We start from the raw sequence: 19,619 nt of genomic DNA, 5'->3' as shown, positions 1-19,619 counted from the left end.
AGGAGAGAAGGTACAAGTAAGGAAAGAAATGAAATGGAGGCTTAGGATCATGCTAATAAGGAATAAAATAAAATATATAATAATAACAATAATAATAATAATAATAATAATAATAATAATAATAATAATAATAATAATAATAATAACACACCACATTTTCAAAACTCTCTTCTCAAAAATAAAACTGAAAGAAAAGAAAAACAGCAACAAAGGAAAGGAAAGGAAAAGAAAAAGAAAGCAAGCTAAAAAGAAAAAAAAAAAAAAACGGTCATAAGCATTAATAACAAATCAATTCATTTTTACACCTTCCCCCTCTCATAGCGACACCCTTCTCTTCATTATGATGATACTGATAATAATGCTATTGGTAGCGATTCTTCCTCCTTTAACACCTGTTGAAGATTCCCCACATCCCGCGAGGCCCGCACACACCACTGCACTATTGTTAACAACTTCTTCATCCCAATTGTCCACATCTCATCACTCGCAGAGCCGTGCCGTATGGAACATCCATCAATGCGATCATGTGCAATATCATACGGTGGACATGAAGAGACCATCAACTGCCGTAAATCTATTCGATTTAAAATATTACTACTACTACTATTATTATTACTATTATTATTATTATTATTATTATTATTATTATGAGGAGGAGGAGTTTCTACTCTAGCAAGACGTTGACGTAGTATTTCCGACAAGGTATTTATCTCCCTTTTCATCCAAAGTGCGATTTCACGCACGCACGCCGCCACAGTCACACAAGCCGCCCCAAACGTTTTCCACACAAAAAACTTTTCACTAATAAAAAATTCATGCGATTGAAATGTTTTCTTCGGCGGTGATCCCCGCATGATGATGGCATTAACAGTACTGCGAGCCCCATTGGGTTGAAGGACGGCACTGGAGAGAGAAATACCGTGAAGTTCGCTGATTTGTTGTAATAGTAATAGTAATAACCCACAGGCGTGATTAATCTCCGACACACTTACAAAGTCTGTACGACTATTAAGGATACTTCGCGTATAACAATCCTGCATTTGCATCGTTTGCAATAAAACAGATGCTTCTGCACTTTGATTGGGTTGTGTGACTGATCCCGTTAGAGTTTGGGTGGTTTCTACACTATTTATGTTCTTAAATCGGGCAGACGTCGCACGTTGTCTTGATGGGGGTGGAATATAATACCCTAATCGCAGTCCTGCAATAGTACCAATATCACCTCTGGTGTTAATTGGAAAGGCTAATAGTAATGCACGGGTGTTAATTATAAAAGTTAAACTACACGTTATATTATGCATACGCAAATCCACACTTGAGCCGACATCTACAACGTCAAAGAATGTAGATACTTGTTGGGCGTTATGTGTGGCTGTGGCAATATCTAAAGCGGAATGACATTCTTTCCGTGATGCTGCAATAGTTTGAAGTTCGTGTTGAAGTGCATTAGAGAGAATAGAAAGTAATTGTGATCGTGCTTCCGCTTCATCTACTTCTATTTGTAATCTCTGCAATGACTCCTGTTCCTTTTCTTTTTGTTCTTGTTGATATAATCGTATATGCATCATATTATGGGCATTCTCAATATCGCTCTTACTTTTATCCGTTAATTGCCGTCTGTGGAAGGAATACGGATGACCATCAGAGTTCTCATCCACTACAGTCTTCCCCATCGCTTCATTACTGTTATCCTCAATATTATTATTATTATTATTATTATTATTATTATTATTATTATTATTATTATTATTATTATTATTCGTAATATTAAGATTAATATACACCTCTTCACTACACATCTTTTCCAGCATTTCAATGGAACCATGCCGATAACAGAGAACAAGACTTAGAATATCAAATTGTGTATGGGTAATATAGAGATTCGATACATCTTCTAATAATCGGTTTGTGCTCTTGTGCTGTATTTCCAACGCCTCTCGCCAACACCGTGGACACAAGGGAAGATCAATTTCACTTGTATGTACCACATAACGCATTAGTTGTCTATAAAGATTCATGAGAAACACTTCTCTTAATAGTTTAAAAGGTAATTTATGCTCCTGCTCTTGTTGTTGTTGTTGTTGTTGTTCTTGTTCTCCCCTTTCTTCATTTTCTTGTTGTTGTAATCCTGTTAATGAGATGGCTGATGGTTTCGTACGATTCAATGACCCAGATGTGTATTTCCCTGCATTCGTATTGGGGGGAAGAGGAGCAGAAGCAGAAGCAGTAGTATTACTATTACTATTAGTATTAGTATTAGTTAAACTATCATTATACTTTTCTTCTTCTTCACGTAGTCGCATAGCCTCAATTTTAGAGATATTAAAAACTGGTACTTCAGATAATGAAAAGGTTCTCCTCTGTGATACGCCTCTTCTATTTATGGGTGCCGTAGCTGCAGTGCATACATGTGGTTGTCCATCATCATCATCATCATCACTACTACTAGTATTATTACTACTAGTATGACTACCGTTATCGTCTAGATGTGTATAGGCATCTGTATTATGCGGATAGGAACGTTGAACAGATGTTGTAATATCAACATTTGGAATTGAAAGATGTGAGACTACTCCTCTCCCTCTTCTTCTCGATAAGTCCTGTTCTTTTAATGGTGTTTCCATAGATACAGCAGATGATTCCTCAGATGTTAAACCCGTAACGAGTTGTTGTTGATTATATTGATATTGTTGAAATTCCCCACGTTGAATAGTTAAATACGTAGAACCACACGGTGGAGGTATGAAAGAGTTATGTAAATTACACCACACCTCTTGTAGATACGCCATCGCATCACGTTCCGCAAACCACGCGTATTGATAAACATAATATGGAGAGAGAGATGATAACATGCGGGCCTGTGTAGCAGCTCTTGTACGTCTCATATCAGATTTACACTTATTATTATTATCGTTATTATTATTATTATTATTATTATTATTATTATTATTATTATTATTATTATTATTATTATTATTATTATTATTATTAGTATGAATATCTGAAGAAGAACAATTACAATTACAATAACAACCACAAGAAGATGAGGATGAAAGTGAAGGTTTGGGTTTCCAATGATATTTCAATTGTGCATAGTGTGTGTGTTTCCACGGTGTGTATGGGGATAAAGTGAGAGATGTATATTTTCCAGCCGCCGTTATAAATGAACCCCGAACGGCGGGATGTAATGCCTGTTGAAATATCGTTTCCCGCAGTTCCTGTCTATTTATACAATTACAATCCTTCTCTACACAATTATTATTATTATTATTATTATTATTATTATTATTATTATTATCCGTTTCTCTTTTCTTTTGTTTTTCTTTCTGCCATTTTCTTCTTATAGTATTAAGACGATGTAATGCCGCTTCTTTTTGGCCTTGACGTTCTTCCGCTATTTCCGCCGCACTCCACAAAGTCCATTTACTTCTCAGAAAACCACCACTATTACTATTAATACTATTAACTGCAGTCTGCTTTACTCCAGGCGAACACACAGGCGTTATATTATTATTATTATTATTATTATTATTATTATTTGATGATATTTCTGTTGTTGTCGTTGATATTGGGAGAGTTGCGGTACAATTAAGACGTTTGGCGTCCATCGCCACTGCACGTCTACACACACGACAGGCGTAAATAGCGCATGGATGTGAACAGAGATTTGATGTGCGTGAAGAAGAGAGATTGGCGTTTGTGTGAATTGCACTACTTTTTGTATACATGGAAACTTGTTATTTTTTTTTCTTTGTTTGATCTTGTTACTAATGGTAATAATAATAATAATAATAATAATAATAATAATAATATTGATGGTTATAGTAATACTATTATTATTATTATTATTATTATTATTATTATTATTATTATTATTATTTATGGATCTTTTTCTTTTTTTGCTTTATTTTGTACATTTTTCACCATGGAGGAATAAATAAATAAAGAAATAAGAGGGAAAACAAAATAATGTTTCTCACAATAAGAAGAGCAAAAAAAAAAAAAACGAAATATATAATATAAATAAAAAAGAACAGCAGAGAGGAAAAAAAGGAAAAAAAGAAAAAGAACTCTTTATAATAAGAGGAGAGAGCATAGATATAAAGCAGACTTGGAAATACACACAAGTAAACATCCACTATTTCTTCTTTCCTTCTCTAACTGCGTAGATCCATAGGAATAACAAAAAAAAAATAGAAAAAAAAAAAAGAAATATGAATATATATATATATATATATATATTCCTATTAGTTCAAAACACGTAATACAATTACTAATAAACTTTATCCATTTTTTTTAATTTCTCTGCAGTTCCTGTTCTGACTTCTCCAACCGTGATTCAATATCCGCAATAATGCCCAGCACTACCGCATCGCTGGGAACCGCCACATCATTGCAATTCTTCACCACACAACAGCCAATCTCATTATCGTCCCGCTCTATCTTCACAGTGTGTGGAATATATAAATCGGGTGAGGCCGTTAAATGACTGGGTATTATTGCTCTTCTTGTTAATCCCGTTAGTACTCCTTCTTTTTCTTTTTCTTGTTTTATGCGCTGATCGCCTATTTCGATTGAGAGAAAACGCACCTCATCACGTAAATGATGTACTGTTTTTGTTAACATCAATTCCCGTTGTCGTAAGGCGGCATTTGCGTCTTCTGTACTTCGTCGTGCCGCCCGTTCCTGTTCCAACGCCTTATGTAATTCCGCCAGCCGTTGTTGAACGTGTTGATAATCATATCGACTTACAAATGAGATTTTCACATGCTGTTCATATTCCTCAAGCCTCTGTGTAACTTCACTGTGAATTTTATTTAATTCCTGCAGTTTTTGTTGAAGTGTATACTTCTCCTCGGTTGTGGTATGTACGATGGATTCCTGTTGCCGGTACTTCTCATGTACGTTCATTATATATCTATTCACTATTGGAAGTAATTCCTGTAGTTCTTCTTTTATCGTGGTGGAAGATCGTGTGTTTCTTTCTTGCTTCTGTGGTTGATGAGAACTATTATAATTATAATTATAGTGTTGTTTTCTTAGAGGAAATGATCTAGACCGCATATTTGTTTGTGGCGGAAATAATAAAAGTGCATTCGCCAACGGGGCATCCGCTGCAAAACAGAAATGATTTTGTACCGCCGTTTCATCAAACTCCGCAGTGGCAAATAACTGTTGTAATAATAATAATATATCACTATTATTATTATTAGTACTATTATTACTATTATATTCTTTATATTGCGTTAAGCTTGACAGAAATTCCGATAACGATGGGAATTCCAATACCGGCATGACAAAAGAAGAAGTTCTGTTTGAATGCGTGGGAATAACTCGAGACGCTAACGGTACAGTCTCAATAAGACGTTGTAGACTACGGGGTGTGGCGTGTAAACGTCCATTATAACGATTATTTATAATACTATTATTATTATTATTATTATTATTATTATTATTATTATTATTATTAGTATTATTATTATTATTATTATTATTATTATTATTATTATTATTATTATTATTATTATTATTATTATTAGTATTATTATTATTATTAGTATTATTATTATGAATAGGACGATTGTATATTATTCCAGTATTCTCATCATCTTCTTCCTGTTGTATATGATACCGACACTCTACTAACCGCCGCATGCGCACACACGCCACAACCGCAGATGCCACCGTATAAAGTGTATACAACGAACGTTTTTCTATTCCCATAACTTCTTTTCTTCTTGTTCCTATTATTGTATTATTATTATTATTATTATTATTATTAGATCCCTCATCATCTATATATAATTCCTTTATAAACTCCCGCAGCAGCAACAACGTCATTCGCTTATCTTCCTCATAGTTTGCACACACATTACACAACACCCGCCGCTCCGCCGCCACTATATTCAATCGCAGTATTAACACCGCCACCACACGGCAGAGTTGCTGCGATAATTCATATAACGCAATTGCATGACTGCTGCACTGCCGTTCTGCGTGAGTTTCCAGCGCGTCTGCAATTTGTGTGAGATCATCGCATCTTTGTTGTAATGTGTGGATTTCAAACTGCAATTCCCGTGTGGCGGTGCGGTGGGATGTGAGTTCGGTCTGCAGGGATTGAATCATCGCATCTCGTGCGGCAATAGTTTGAATCGCAATATCTCGTTCCTGCTCTAATACACATTGTTGCTCGTATTGTACTTTCTTCTCTTGTTGATATTGTGACTCCTGCTGTGTTAATCGTGTTTGCGCCTCTCGCTCTGCTGAATTGAGTCGTTTTTGTAAAGATCGCCGTTCTACCGATTGGGAACGTTTAGCCGCCGTTAATTGCGATTGCAGAGAAGTGATGGTCTCATTTGCCGTTTTCAGTGAAGATTGCAATCGAGTTATACTGTGTTGCTGTCGTACACGTGTTGAATGCATATTTCTTAATAACTCTCGTCTTTCTTCTTGCATTTGTGTGATGTGTTTATGGTGTTGTTCGTTGGATTCGTGTAATTGATGTATGATGTGTTTTGTGGTTAAATGAAGTCGTGATAATAGTGCCCGTTCGGACTCTTCACATGCTGGACTTAATATCTCCTTACAGTTAATAGTATTAGTAGACATCCATCGATCTATGGAAGGTTGTAAAGCCGGTATTTCTTCTTCTTCCTTTTCTTCTTTTTCTATTATTGATATTTCCTCTATTTCTTCTTCGTTATTCCTATGACTCTTATTATTATTATTATTATTATTATTATTTGACTTTTTCCTTTCTAATATCTTCCCTATAACACAAGAAGAATCACTTTTTCTACTTTTCTTCTGTTCTTCTCTGTGGGCCGCTGTGATAATAAATCGGCATTGACGCTCCACGGCGTGTAATAAACGACTGTAGCGATCCGCCATTCCCCGCATTTGTTCCACTAACACTTCCTTTTCTGCATATACTTCCTGCAATTCCTTTTCTTTTTCTGCTTTATCTTTTTCTTCTATTTCCCTTTCTTCTTTTTCTTTTTCTTCTTTTTGTTGAAATGTATTCATTACATCCCACTGACGTTCAATTACACGTATATTGAATGAAAGTCCGGCCACAACATCTTCCATATCTTCTTCCTCTTCTTCTTCATATACAATATATTTAGATCCACACATCTCCGTCATACGTTGTCGTAATAGCGATAATCTCTTATTAACGGCAGCGACGGTGTGAGAAACACGTTCTTTATATAAAGAAAACGATTCCTTTACGTTATCTAGTTCCAACTGTTGACGTTGTAATTCCTTTAATAAGACTATTGTTGTATTGGCCCGCTGTTCAACTTCTCTCACTTCCTCCACACTTGTACTATTACTATTACTGCTTTCACTACCATTACTTTCACTACTAGTATTACCAGTAGTCTTATGATTTATTGATGCTCTTTTATTATTATTATTATTATTATTATTATTATTATCACTCCTTTGTTTCTCCAATTGCTGTTCCATTGCACTACATCGTTCTCGCCACATCATCACTTCTCTCTGCAATTCCTTCTTTTCCTCTTCCTGCCGTTTATTTTCTTCTTCTTTCCACATTGCGTGCTCCTTCTCTGCCCGCTGCAGGGCGTTACGCGTTGTATGCAATTCCCGCCGCATCTCATTAACGTGTTCCTCTAATAAACACACCGCGTTACTCTTCAGTTCGAGAGATGTCTGCAGTGTGCGGAGTTCCACTGCGGTGCTATTCACAAATGCACGATGTTGCTCCTGTTCCGCAAGCGCCATTGTGCGAGTTTCTATCAAAGTGTCCTGCAGAGTTGTGTGTTTTTGTGCGGCGGCATCTAATGCGGCCTCTTGTGCGGCGCAGCGTCTTTTGTACCAAATAAGTTCTTCCAGTTGTTGTTGCGATTCACATAGCAGGGACTGCAGCGTGAGAGAGGATGCGCATCGTCCAGCACTATTACTATTATTATTATTATTATTATTATTATTATTATTATTATTATTAAGATGACTGTAATACATTTCATTGTTTCTATCCATTTTACGTGTTTGTGTGGCACCTTTAATAACTGAGATAACAGGCGGTGTGGCCCATCGCACGTTGGATGTCTTTTTTGTTTGTTTCGATTGATTATTCCAAACATGACTAGGTGATACATACAACGTGGATGAATGGGATTCCTGTTGAGATACTGCGGCTTGTGGGATATGTTCACTGTGCATTGGACTACTGGTATTATTATTATTATTATTATTATTATTATTATTATTATTATTATTATTATTATTATTATTATTATTATTATTATTATTATTATTAGTAAAATTCATATTAGTAGTAGGAGTGAAGAGAGAAGTGTTATTGACTATACCGGCACTAACAGACTCTATGGATGGTGTTGATAATGATGTTGTGGCCATGTGTGTGTGTATGTGTCTAAGTTTATTCGTTTCCTTTTTTCTAATATGAGACTATATATATATATATATCGTTGTTCTTCTTATTGTTGTATGGGATTTATTTATTCTCCGTCGTTATCATATGTACAGGGCTGAAGACCAGCCAATGGATTGTGCGTATATGTATAAACAGAAAGCACACAAATAACACTATATATATATATATATATATATATATATATATATATATATATATATTGCTAGTAGTATGTGTACACTCCGATCTCTGCAATTATCAGATCAGGAGTGAGCGGACTGCACTTCAAAGAAAGCAAAAGAAAGAAGAAAAAGAAAAGAAAAACAAAAAATATAAATAAATAATGAGATATGTATATAGATAAATATCATTTCATCTAGCAAAGAGAGACACATACAACAGAAAAAAACCCAAAACATAATACACACACACACAATCGCTCTTTCTCTCTCCCCCTCTCACTCTCTCTCTCTCTCTCTATATATATATATATATATATATCCTTTTCAATGAGAGATAAAACACAGGGAGAGGGAACAAAAGCAGAAAAAAAAAAACAATGACAATAAGCGAACAAACAGAAAAAGAAAGAAACATCACCCACCTCACTTGGTTTCAAAGTAGTAATAATGAAACGAAAATAGAGATAGAGTTTGTGAAAACTATTCGAATATATAAATTTTCATTGATAACATTATGTGCAATACTAACAAAAACAAATAAACTGAGAAACAACAACAAAAAAAAAAACAAACGTACAAACCATACCTTATCTTCTTGACTTGAAGAGCAAAATATTAGAGAAAAAACATCATTTTTTCTCTTTTTTTTTCTGTTCATCATTTATTTACTATTTATATACGATTCCCTTTACTTTGCAATACATGTGTAAGTACACACACACACACATATATATATATATATATACACCGTGCAATCACCCACAAAAAAGATAAATAAACGTATGAATCACATTGTAAGAAAGTTGAGACAGAGAATATAAAATAATTACCGTCTCTGAGAAAAAAAAAGGAAAATAAAAACAGTTCAAAAACCGCATAAATACATAATAACAAAAATAAACAACAGGAAAAAAAAAGAAGAATGAAAAAAAAAAAGGTGAATGTGTATAGACACATGGATATTGTGTAGTATAAAGAAAGAAAGGATGAAAATTTTTGGCATTACATATATATATATATATATATATATATATATTGTTCGTGATATTATCGTTGTTTCTTCTGTTAGTATTGTTGTTGTTATCGGCTGTTCAGACTTTCAAATAATTCCCACTCTTTTCTCTCTCATAATAATAATAAAGTTAGATCTTTTTTCTTTCTTCCAATACAATACTAAACTTTCTTTTTCTTTTTCAATACATGCAGATGCGCATTTAAATATAAAATAAGTCCCTCTTCTCCATTTCTCTTTTGTATTGCTTCTAACAGCAGCAGCAGCAACAAAAAAAAAAAAAAGTAAAACGGAAAGAAACGAAGAACAAAAAAAAAGAGTTTCTCCAACTTCACTCTCAATTCCTCTTCACTCCCCCACACTCTTTATCTTTCCATCCATTTCACGCTCTAGATTGTCCCTTTATTTCTTCCACCCACTTCCACACACACACAGTTTCCCAATAGTTATCTAATAGATCCATTAAAAAAAAACTAATATTCCAGTGTTATTACCAAACACCTCTCTCTTCTGCACGTGCTTCTCTACGTCTTGGAACACTTCCATTTCCATTTCCATTTCCTTTTCTCAGTTGTTGTTGTTGTTGTTGTTGTTGCGGTTCATGCCTTTGTCGTCCTCTGCTTTTATTATTACTCAAGAGACTTTTGAAAGTGTTTGTATCAAATTGTGTGCTCTGACACTCTGCGAGAAGTTGATCCACACGGCGTAGTCCATGCTGAGTATCGGCGTTGTACTGTCGACGTAGTTGTTGTTCTCGCTCTGTTAATGCATCCAATTGTCTGCTTAGTGCATTCTGCCGCCGTGTTACTTCGCGTGTGAAGTTCTTAAACTGCAGTGGACGCAGTCGTGTGTCGGATGGTGGAATAAGTGTTAGTTTGATCGTCTTTTCCACACCACGGTGTGGGAAAAGTGTAGCGGCAGTGGTGGTATTGCCCTTATTATTCTTTTTACTATGTAGACTACCTCGTCTATTAATCATATTGTTACGGGTAGTACTACTATTGTTGTTGTTATTGTTATTATTATTGCTATTATGATAATTGGTGCTAAGATCACGATAACGTGGGGCGGCCTGTACGGCGCTGGTGTTACTATTGCTATTGGAGCTCACACTACAACGACGGCTTCCATTGTGGTAAACAAAAGGTGCCAAATCATGCGTCTGGTGTGTAGACAGGGAGTTATGCTGTTTTAGTTGCTCTTGTGCAAAGTAAAGAAAGAAGGGAGAGGCGGTCGGGAGTGAGACTCTTGCAGTACGTGATCGCAAAGTATTGTTCTGAGCTTGATCAGGAGAAGTTGCCTCATTCAGCTGTGGAAGTGGAACACGTACTAAAAACATATCCGCTTGACGTGTAATGTACTGACGTATACTAGCAGCGGCACTATCAAGTGGAAAAGAGGAGAGGACACATGTGTTGTTACTGTTATGGCTACTTTTGCTTGAGACACGTTGTCGTGGTATACGAGGTAAAATCACGTTATTATCATCCGTCCGCCCTGTGGGCTGTTTTGGCACATTAGGTGTCACATTTGCAATGATGTTGCTATTATTATTATTATTATTATTATTATTATTATTATTATTATTATTAATGCTGTTTGATACAACACAAATACCGTCTTCCTTCTTCTTTTTCTTTTCTTTCAAATCCTTAGAATTTATTGGTTGCGCAAACGCAACGCATTTCTTTGCCTTTTTTTGCGATTGCTGTTGTTGTCGTTGTTGTTGTTGTTGTTCCTGTTCCTGTTGCTGCTCCCGTGGAATATCCGTTTCTTCCAATACCTGCCTATGCATATCTTGTGTACGCTGCTCCAGTTCACGCACAAGATAATTCACGTGCTTGGCGTACTTTTTAGACTCAACAATGAGACGGTGATGACCGTTCGTCACTTCAACATCCACTTCTTCAAAGGAGTTGTCATTGAGGGGACGGAGTGTGTCCCCTGCTGGAGACGGTGCCATGGAAACTGATTCATCGGTTATAGCAGCCGTATTCTGTGGTTTGAGCTCAGAACGGGAATCCGGTAAAGTGCCAGCATCTGTGTCCACTGCATCTCCCCCCGTTATATTTCCCCTTGAACTTGGTTTGGTTGCTCCTTCCTCTTCTTCCACACTATTATCATCATCTTCTTTATCTTCTTCCCTCGGTGGTGATTGTTTCTGTTGCTCTTGTCCTTCCTCTCGCGTTAGACTCATCATCATTGACGAAGAACTGAGATATGACAATTCAGATGAGAGTGGGGTTGGCCAGCCGTTGGTGCGAACACACGTGGCCGTTAGTCCACTGCACCAATAATAAAATATGCGATAAAGGCTCAAACGCATGGAGCCGTTAAAAAGACCAGCAACTACATCATTAGGGAAAGAGTACAGCAGCACATAATACGTCACGTGTGGCACTACATACAGGAAAGCAGCAAGAGTTTCATCCTTTTCCGCCCGCAATTGCCCAAACGCTTGCGTAAAAAGGAATGAAAGACGATGAAAGCAGCGAGACCCAAACTCTGCAAGTTCATACACTTCCACTTGCATTAAAGTAAAGACATCAATAGCTCCAGCACACCGCATCACAGATGCCACATCACACATTTGCAACTTATCATTTGGAAGTTCACTCGTACCCAGAGCTGAAAAGCTAGCGCAGCTCATACTCCCTGATCGTTGTCTTCTACTACTACTACGCCGTCGACTAAACAATCGATTTCCATCACAGGAAAGAGGAGGAGTACTACAAGTGCTACCCTCCATCACAGATAAATCATCCCCCACAAATGAAAACATCACCAACTCATCTCCCTCTGATACACCATCTGTATCGGGGTTTTGTTGACGTTTTTTCGAAATAACTCCCAGCGCTTTTGCCATGGTTTGTTCAAGCGATGATATTGAAGGTAATTCAGACTTATGACGAGGAAACATACTTCGAAAAACACGTTGAAGATGCAAAAATCGACCAATGAGAGTATTTTCTGCATCTACACGGCGCACATGAGCTACAACATACCAGAAATACAAATAAATAATTTCACGACTCTCTTGAAACTCCGTGAGGAATCGAGTGATACCGACGCCAGTGGTCTTTGTGCGAAGTTCACCTCGTTCTTTCTGGAGGACACGTTGAATAGCATCATCAACAGTAAGAGACTTTGGAAAAACACAGTCGTCACCCAACGTACCCGTTTCCTCATTAAAGACAGGGAGTTCCACAGAGTAAAGTGACGGAGCATCCTTCTTAACTCGTCGCTTCTGTGTCTCACGGGCGAGCATACGTCGCAACAACGGGTCATCTTGCACCAATTCCCCCGAGACATCAAGTTCTCTCGCCAGTTTTCTTCTCTCATTTAACGCCAATATAGATTGCCGCTTCCGTGCCCTAAGACGCTCCATATTTACATTCCTTCCAAGACTGGTCACACTATTGTTTCGGCTGTTATGGTGATTGTGGGAGCGTCGGGATACATTTAACGGGGACTGACCCGAGAAATTAACGCCTAACGGTGGCTCCCACTCACAACCAAAGAGGAGGCATGGATCCAAGTTGGGTGGTAGTGTCATATCATTCTTCGGTGGTTCCCCACCATGTCCCGTGTCATCTCTTGTATTTGGCGTTCTGGAGTCTCCACTAGTGTCTGTATCAGTGAATTTCATTACATCTGCAGCAAATAGTTGTAGCGCATATTCCTCCTTAAACTCTAACATTCCATTGCTTTCAGCTGGTGTCTGCTTTTGTTGTGGTCGCACCGGCCCATCACTTAACCCATTCTCCGTCTCACGTTGACTCTCACCCGCCGCTGTCGCATCATCCTCCACATTCTCCAAGAACACAACTGTCTGCTGTGATCGTGGTAGAGGTTGTTCCACAGCATGACTTTCATGTTCCCCTTGCGGCGATACCGCACTGTGCCCACGCACGGCTGGAAGTCCACGCGCTGGTGGCACTGTGACTCCACCCGCACTAACACCCACAGCAGGTGTCTTCCCCTGCCGTGGGGGCTGAACGGCGGGGGAGGGCACACGTTGCTGTTGGGCCACCCGCGGAACAGTGTGGGAATGCGAATGAACACGAGAAGGGGGAGAAGGTGAACGAGAGGGAGAAGGTGAAGGGGAATGGGGCGGTGCGCGGCGGTGGCCGCCTGCGAGGGCACTGCTTCCCCGCACTACCAGCGAGGGGCCGCCGGGGACTGTTCCCAAAGTTCCAACAGAAGGCAACTGCGGTGACGCTGGTAAAAACAAGGAACTAGCAGGCTGCTGTTGTTGTTGTGATAATACCGGTGGTGTTGTTGGTGATGAGACTCGTTCTTGCAGTTGTTGTGCCAGCAAACCACCGCCCATTCGTGCAAGTGATGGGAGTGTGGTTGAGCTCCCACGGGGCAGCGTTCGAAGCGGTTTCACATTTCCAGGTTCGTTTGCCCCACTTCCATTCATAGTCTTGTTGTATGAGTGAGCACCACAGAACTTGCTAGAGGAAGAATGCGAAACACAGACAGGATAAAGCTGACCTGTCCCTCAAATAGGGAACCAATAAGAGATATATATTATGCCACAGTTCAAACAAAAGGAGGAGAAAAAGAAGCTCTTGGATGCCGTTTGTCCTGTGCTTCGTACTGTGTTTGTGCGTGTATTAGAAACAAAGGAAATATTCAGTATCTCAAATACACAGATCTAGGAATACTTTTTATTTCTTCCGAAATTTTGCTTTACTGTTCGTGCGGTGCGCCTACTTTCTCTTTGTCGCCACAGAAGAGAGATGGAGAAGTATTCCCCCTCGCTCTCCTTCTGATTAAACCTTCTGTAGCTGCTGTTTTTGCGTATGGTAGTTTCACACAAAAAGACGTTGACAGAGAAAGAAAGAAAAGTCACGTTTCTCTACACCAGTCGTACCACCAGTCAAGTTTTTTAAATTAAATAAGATAGAAATAATAAAAAAAAAAACAATAAAAGAACATCTGCAAAAACACATACACGTACAGCTTTATATATATATGGGGACCTTGTTACTATTGCGAGACCACAATGCCCCCACCACCAACCCCTCGGCCTATCCTTCTCCAAACCTTTCGTCCCCTCGCCATTGTCATCAATTTCGTTTACGAGAAACAATAATACACGCAATCACCATTCTTCAGAATTGAAAAACAGACAACTTCCACACCGCCTCCCATAAAGGGACAAACATGCTATATTACACGAAAACAAAAACAACAACTGAAAAAAATATCTTCTAACTCCCACCCATACACCCCAAAATCCCCCGTTATCACAAAAGAGAAAAAAAGGTCAAAAAACAAGAATCCCTTTATTTACTACATATACTTTACCCACCCTACTGAATACCAAAAAGATATAGAAATGCGTCCCCATGCTCAAACACCGTTTCTAAAAACAAGAATTCAACATCAACCACTCACAAATATACCCTCAATTACAGAAGCAACAAAAATAAACAGCAGAAACAACAACAGGGATAACAAAAACCGTTTCTTCTATTTATTGGGCTCTTCCACAACCATAGAACCTAAAATATGGAAATAAAAAAATGAGAGGCCAATAAAAAGATCCTGACAACACCCAAATGCAGTCACCTGGACAAATGACAGATATACACGTACATATACCACTAATCACAGAAACCGCATGTCAGACGTATAGACCTTTTGATATCAACTAGCTTTCGCTTGTCATGTGTTTCCACTCCGACTCATCCTGATACTGCATCGGAAGTTGCCAACTTGTTCGTGCTCCATCACGTTTCACTAGCGGTTTCCAATTCCAGAAACGTTCGTATTTGGCATGCTTCTCACGAATCTCTGGGCGTATCCACTGATCGAGGTAAATATCATCTTCTTCTAGGGTTGGGACATTCGGCTGACTCAGCACAATATTACGGAAGTGTGACCATCCAGGTTCCGTACCCATAGCTCGATAACATCCCCAAAGTGTATACCATGAGTAAAACACCATTATACTCCATGCCAGCCAGAAAGTTGGTTTTGTAGACACGTTAAGTCGCATACCATAGCGACTAGCCATTTCGTCCATCGTACTTTCCCAAGATTCTTCTGTCATCCGAATGCTCTCCTCACGGGTGTACGGGTACTTTGGATCAAATATCTCTTTTGGGTACTCAAACCACTCAATGTGTGGGCTAAAATCCATTGGAAGAATTGGCTCATTGTGTGGCACAGCAGGTGGCTGCGGCTGCTGCGATCGACCTGTACATGTGAGGCCCTTAGACTCGGTTGAGATATCTCTTCTGTGCAACCTGACTGCTATTTTAACCACAGGAATACCCCCAGAAACAGCTCTTCGAAACATCTAGTCAAGTCGCTTCCCCCAAGAAAAAAATAGCTTCTCTATATCCTTTCGCTTATTTTCGTTGTTGTATGTGTGCACCTTCAACTGTAAATATAGTTCACTTAGGAGCTTCCACGAGGCTGGAAGGAGAGAGAGGAAGAAAAAGAAAAAAAAAAACAAATCAGAGTTAAAACGTCAGACTGTGCATCCTGCAGCAATCACCACCTTCACACCTTTTACCCGTTTGGTATCTTGAGCCCTGAGAGAGTTTTCCATCCATTTTTGGCATTGCAATGGAATCCCCAACTACACCCTTTACTCATTCTCCACCGCGCGTGCATATTTGAGCAATCAAAAGGAAAGGTGAAGAAATAAAGGAAGAGCGAGACAGGTGGGGAAACCCACACACACGCACGCCTTGGGATAATCCCACAGCAAATTCACCGGGTACCTTTTCCTTCTTCTTCCACTGTAACTACCACTTCACCAAATGATATCACTCCTTGGTGATCAACATTGTAATAGAGTCAACATAACGGGTAGAATATAACACAACACATAGTCCAAAGTACCACCGGTGTAAAAAAAAAAACAACAACATCAATAACTAAAACTAAACAACAACATATATAGAGCACCTATATATACAATAAGCAGTAGAGAAAAGGAGAAGGGATCCTATCCCGTACTTCTAGTTACACAACTGACACTAAAACTTATCCCTCATGCAATCCCAGTAGTATTCACCTCTGCCGCTCCCCATGAGAGACAACAAACACCACCACAAGTTCATCGTGGTGAAACAGCAAGCACATCTAGACCAAAAAGACGGTGGTGCGTCAAGCTTAGTATCACCCTCGAACCCTTATTGTCAAAATTACCATCACGTGAACCACAGGGCGACTCGTGCATACATGCTCGAACCCCAGGCAAGACATCCCGTGAGGCGCTCAAAGGCATCATGTGCACATTTGCAGTCCAGAACAGACGTGAGGAGTACATCTGTGAAACCATTTCCACGTCCAAAATCGCAATTTCCCTGCACGCTTATTTCCACTCTTTGCTGCACATCCGCCTTTGTAGCCATAAGAAAAATAGGTATCTCTCCTCCTTTCCCGGCAATAGAAGGACTCCTCCTGTCAGATGGAGGTGAAGTTTGTGATGGCGGCGGTAATTTCCCCTCAATTGCCACATGACTACTTATATAATCACCATTACTCCCCCTCCTTCCCCCACACGGCGACGGTAATACCATTACAGCTGGTGGTTGGTTAGAAGAAAGAAACAACGCTGAAGCAGCGGTGGCAAGAACAAGAGTAGCAGAGCACACCACCAACTAGCAACCCTAAATGCTCCAACACACCACGCTTCCACTTCGGTGCAGAATCAAATGTACCACGACGCGCAATATCAGCACAAATCACTGCGCCTGCACTCCATCGTTAGTACTGCCGTGTCGTCTTACTGGAGTACTGCTGTCCTGCCGCATCCCATAATTCTAATATGGCCTTGTTTCCGCCGCTGCTACCATGTCCTCCGTATCTCATGATGGACTCGTGAAAGCCCACCCAACTCTGACCCCTGAGGAAGCAGAGAAGTGGTGCCGTGTAAACTGTCGAATCAACGAGGTTTTCGCCACTGCCGGTTCCCCGGCGCTCACCAACCGTAGTCGCGGAACACCTGCATCCGTCCCCAGTGCACTGAGAGAGAGAGAGAGAGAGGGAGTGAGACGCCGTCGCCAATGTCTTCTTGTCGAGCCGACTGAACTCTTGGACGCCGCTTCCGTCAAGCTAGTTGCACCTGTACACAACACCGTTGTGGAGGCCAATACGTGTGCCGCGGTTAATTCCAATCGCCCCAAAACAAAGCTTGAGGGGTGAGACGTGGAATTGATCACCACAGGTTACAGAGCCCCACAGAACGGGCCACCAAATCGTTTGCTTCGTGGCAAAGCGCCATCCACGCCTTTCTGCAATTGCAAACCGGAGGGCATGTAGTTACCCTTGGAGAATAATCGCGACAATACCAATAAACAAGTGTGAGAAAAACAAACAAACAAACAAACAAAAGAGATGATACCTCAAAAGTACGCAGTGCACCTCGTCATCAACCAAGGATAAAAACAAGAGCCTGGGCACAACAAAAAGAAAAAAAACATCATAAAGAGCTCCTCATTTTCTCTAGTAGAGTCGTCTAAGCATCCATGGAAATGCCAAAAAATTACTGAACACACTTATAAAAAAACATACAGATATATATACTCTGTGAAGATATCTAAGAGAAAGTGCATGCATATTGACATGTACTGTGTATGTTTATGTTTGTATGTGTATGTGTGTGTGTGTAGGTGCGCGTTAAGCTGGTGCAAAAGGAAGAAGGTAGTCCATCTTTCTTACACCTTCAGCCCACCCCACCAGCAACAACGAAAGCAAAAAATAAGTTGCGAGAGACTCCGCGATCACGCAAGCGTTAGGGCAGTCAATAGTCCCGCTACATCCCTCTTAAGGCATGCAGCGACAGCCGCCTGTCTCAGCGACTCCAGTCTCTCAATGGCGTTGTAGTTCTGCTGTACTGCGACAGCAAAGACAGTGGGACACGTCAAACATGTGGTGCGTAATTGTCCACTGCCCTGCGACTCCGCTGACAGACACGGTTCACTGCCGTGAGGTACACTTGTGGCAGTCGCCGCCACAGCTGCCGCATGTTTCTGTTCTTCAAACTCTTTTTTGACTTCATCTAACACACTCAAAAGAAGCGGGGCAGCAGCGGCACCAGTACATGCGACATTCGACACTGGTGGTGTTACACCCTCTTGCTCCTCCACCCAACCAGTCGGAAGCATAACGAGGGCGCCCGCCCCTGCCGGTTGACACACCTGAGCAATACCTTCGGTGTGCGGGGAGACAGCCACAGTGCATTTCTGCTCACTTACCCGTTTCACCCCCAATGCACCCAAACTCCCCACACCATTCGCATTGGGAGACGTTTCCTCCCCACGCGGCCTTTTACATGGCGGGACGGAACGTGCCTGCAGTGACGCACCCCTGCCCAAATCATCCTGGTTGCCATCCACTTCGGCTACTTCTACACGACTGCAGTCAGAGGCACCGGAAAGAAATGCCTGGACTCTGGACTCCAGCTCACGCACTTCGAGTCTACGCCTGAATGCCTCTGCACGGATCCAACGCCACATTTTCAGCTCCTCCACAAACGCCTTTCCTTCCATCCATGCGGAAGCCGTCATGTTACCAACTGCGGATTGCGCAAAGCGGGCACTGCCCGTTTCCTTCTCATTGCAGTTATTATTACTCGTAGAAGAACTCAGCACATGCACCAGTGAGAGCACTCGCTTCGCATTAAGAAACCGTATTGTTGGCGTTGGATTTTTGCAGAATTGGATATCATGCAGCGAAACCGAGGCAGCTTCTCTATTCCCATCCTCACCACGTCCACTAAATATGGCATGCAAGAGCACCGCGACATCCCTCGACTCAACATCAGCAAAAGAAGCGTAATCACCATGAAAAATATCCGTAACCCACTTCAGAATGGACGCGCGAGAGTATATATTGCCGTTCGTCTGCTCTATCATTTCCCTCTTCTTTGCCCCCTAAGGTTCTTGCTTCGTTAGTGCCCAAGTCAGCACAGGCCCACTTGCGCGCGTTTGTATGCATGTAAATAATAAACAAAAACAAAACAAATCAAATGAAAAGTAAAACAAAC

The 19,619-nt window shown here is 40.2% G+C and overlaps 7 protein-coding genes across 7 annotated transcripts; 1 reads left to right on the top strand and 6 right to left on the bottom strand.

Annotated features, from left to right (window-relative positions):
• Positions 1-338: 338 nt before the first annotated feature.
• On the bottom strand, positions 339-3,728 carry LSM04_001407 (Atg6; the record flags this gene model as incomplete). The annotated part of the gene is made up of 1 exon (XM_067335872.1): positions 339-3,728. One exon carries the CDS (start codon positions 3,726-3,728, stop codon positions 339-341), a length of 3,390 nt encoding a protein of 1,129 aa, XP_067188319.1.
• A 568-nt stretch (positions 3,729-4,296) lies between these two features.
• On the bottom strand, positions 4,297-8,391 carry LSM04_005073 (uncharacterized protein; the record flags this gene model as incomplete). Its single annotated transcript, XM_067335871.1, has 1 exon — positions 4,297-8,391. The coding sequence occupies one exon, from the start codon at positions 8,389-8,391 to the stop codon at positions 4,297-4,299; it is 4,095 nt and encodes a 1,364-aa protein (XP_067188388.1).
• A 1,700-nt stretch (positions 8,392-10,091) lies between these two features.
• Positions 10,092-14,027, bottom strand: LSM04_008819 (uncharacterized protein; the record flags this gene model as incomplete). The annotated part of the gene is made up of 1 exon (XM_067335870.1): positions 10,092-14,027. One exon carries the CDS (start codon positions 14,025-14,027, stop codon positions 10,092-10,094), a length of 3,936 nt encoding a protein of 1,311 aa, XP_067188460.1.
• A 1,239-nt stretch (positions 14,028-15,266) lies between these two features.
• On the bottom strand, positions 15,267-15,917 carry LSM04_009367 (uncharacterized protein; the record flags this gene model as incomplete). Its single annotated transcript, XM_067335869.1, has 1 exon — positions 15,267-15,917. One exon carries the CDS (start codon positions 15,915-15,917, stop codon positions 15,267-15,269), a length of 651 nt encoding a protein of 216 aa, XP_067188473.1.
• An 862-nt stretch (positions 15,918-16,779) lies between these two features.
• On the bottom strand, positions 16,780-17,151 carry LSM04_006147 (uncharacterized protein; the record flags this gene model as incomplete). Its single annotated transcript, XM_067335868.1, has 1 exon — positions 16,780-17,151. One exon carries the CDS (start codon positions 17,149-17,151, stop codon positions 16,780-16,782), a length of 372 nt encoding a protein of 123 aa, XP_067188418.1.
• A 274-nt stretch (positions 17,152-17,425) lies between these two features.
• On the top strand, positions 17,426-17,776 carry LSM04_008980 (uncharacterized protein; the record flags this gene model as incomplete). The annotated part of the gene is made up of 1 exon (XM_067335867.1): positions 17,426-17,776. The coding sequence occupies one exon, from the start codon at positions 17,426-17,428 to the stop codon at positions 17,774-17,776; it is 351 nt and encodes a 116-aa protein (XP_067188466.1).
• Positions 17,777-18,354: 578 nt separating this feature from the next.
• Positions 18,355-19,488, bottom strand: LSM04_007709 (uncharacterized protein; the record flags this gene model as incomplete). Its single annotated transcript, XM_067335866.1, has 1 exon — positions 18,355-19,488. One exon carries the CDS (start codon positions 19,486-19,488, stop codon positions 18,355-18,357), a length of 1,134 nt encoding a protein of 377 aa, XP_067188439.1.
• Between the last annotated feature and the right edge of the window lie 131 nt (positions 19,489-19,619).

The sequence above is a fragment of the Trypanosoma melophagium genome, assembly GCF_022059095.1.
Source record: "Trypanosoma melophagium isolate St. Kilda chromosome Unknown ctg37segment0, whole genome shotgun sequence".
Taxonomy (NCBI): Eukaryota; Euglenozoa; class Kinetoplastea; order Trypanosomatida; family Trypanosomatidae; genus Trypanosoma; species Trypanosoma melophagium.
The sequence above is the reverse complement of the archived record's forward strand: the minus strand, read 5'-3'. Positions and strand labels throughout refer to the sequence as shown.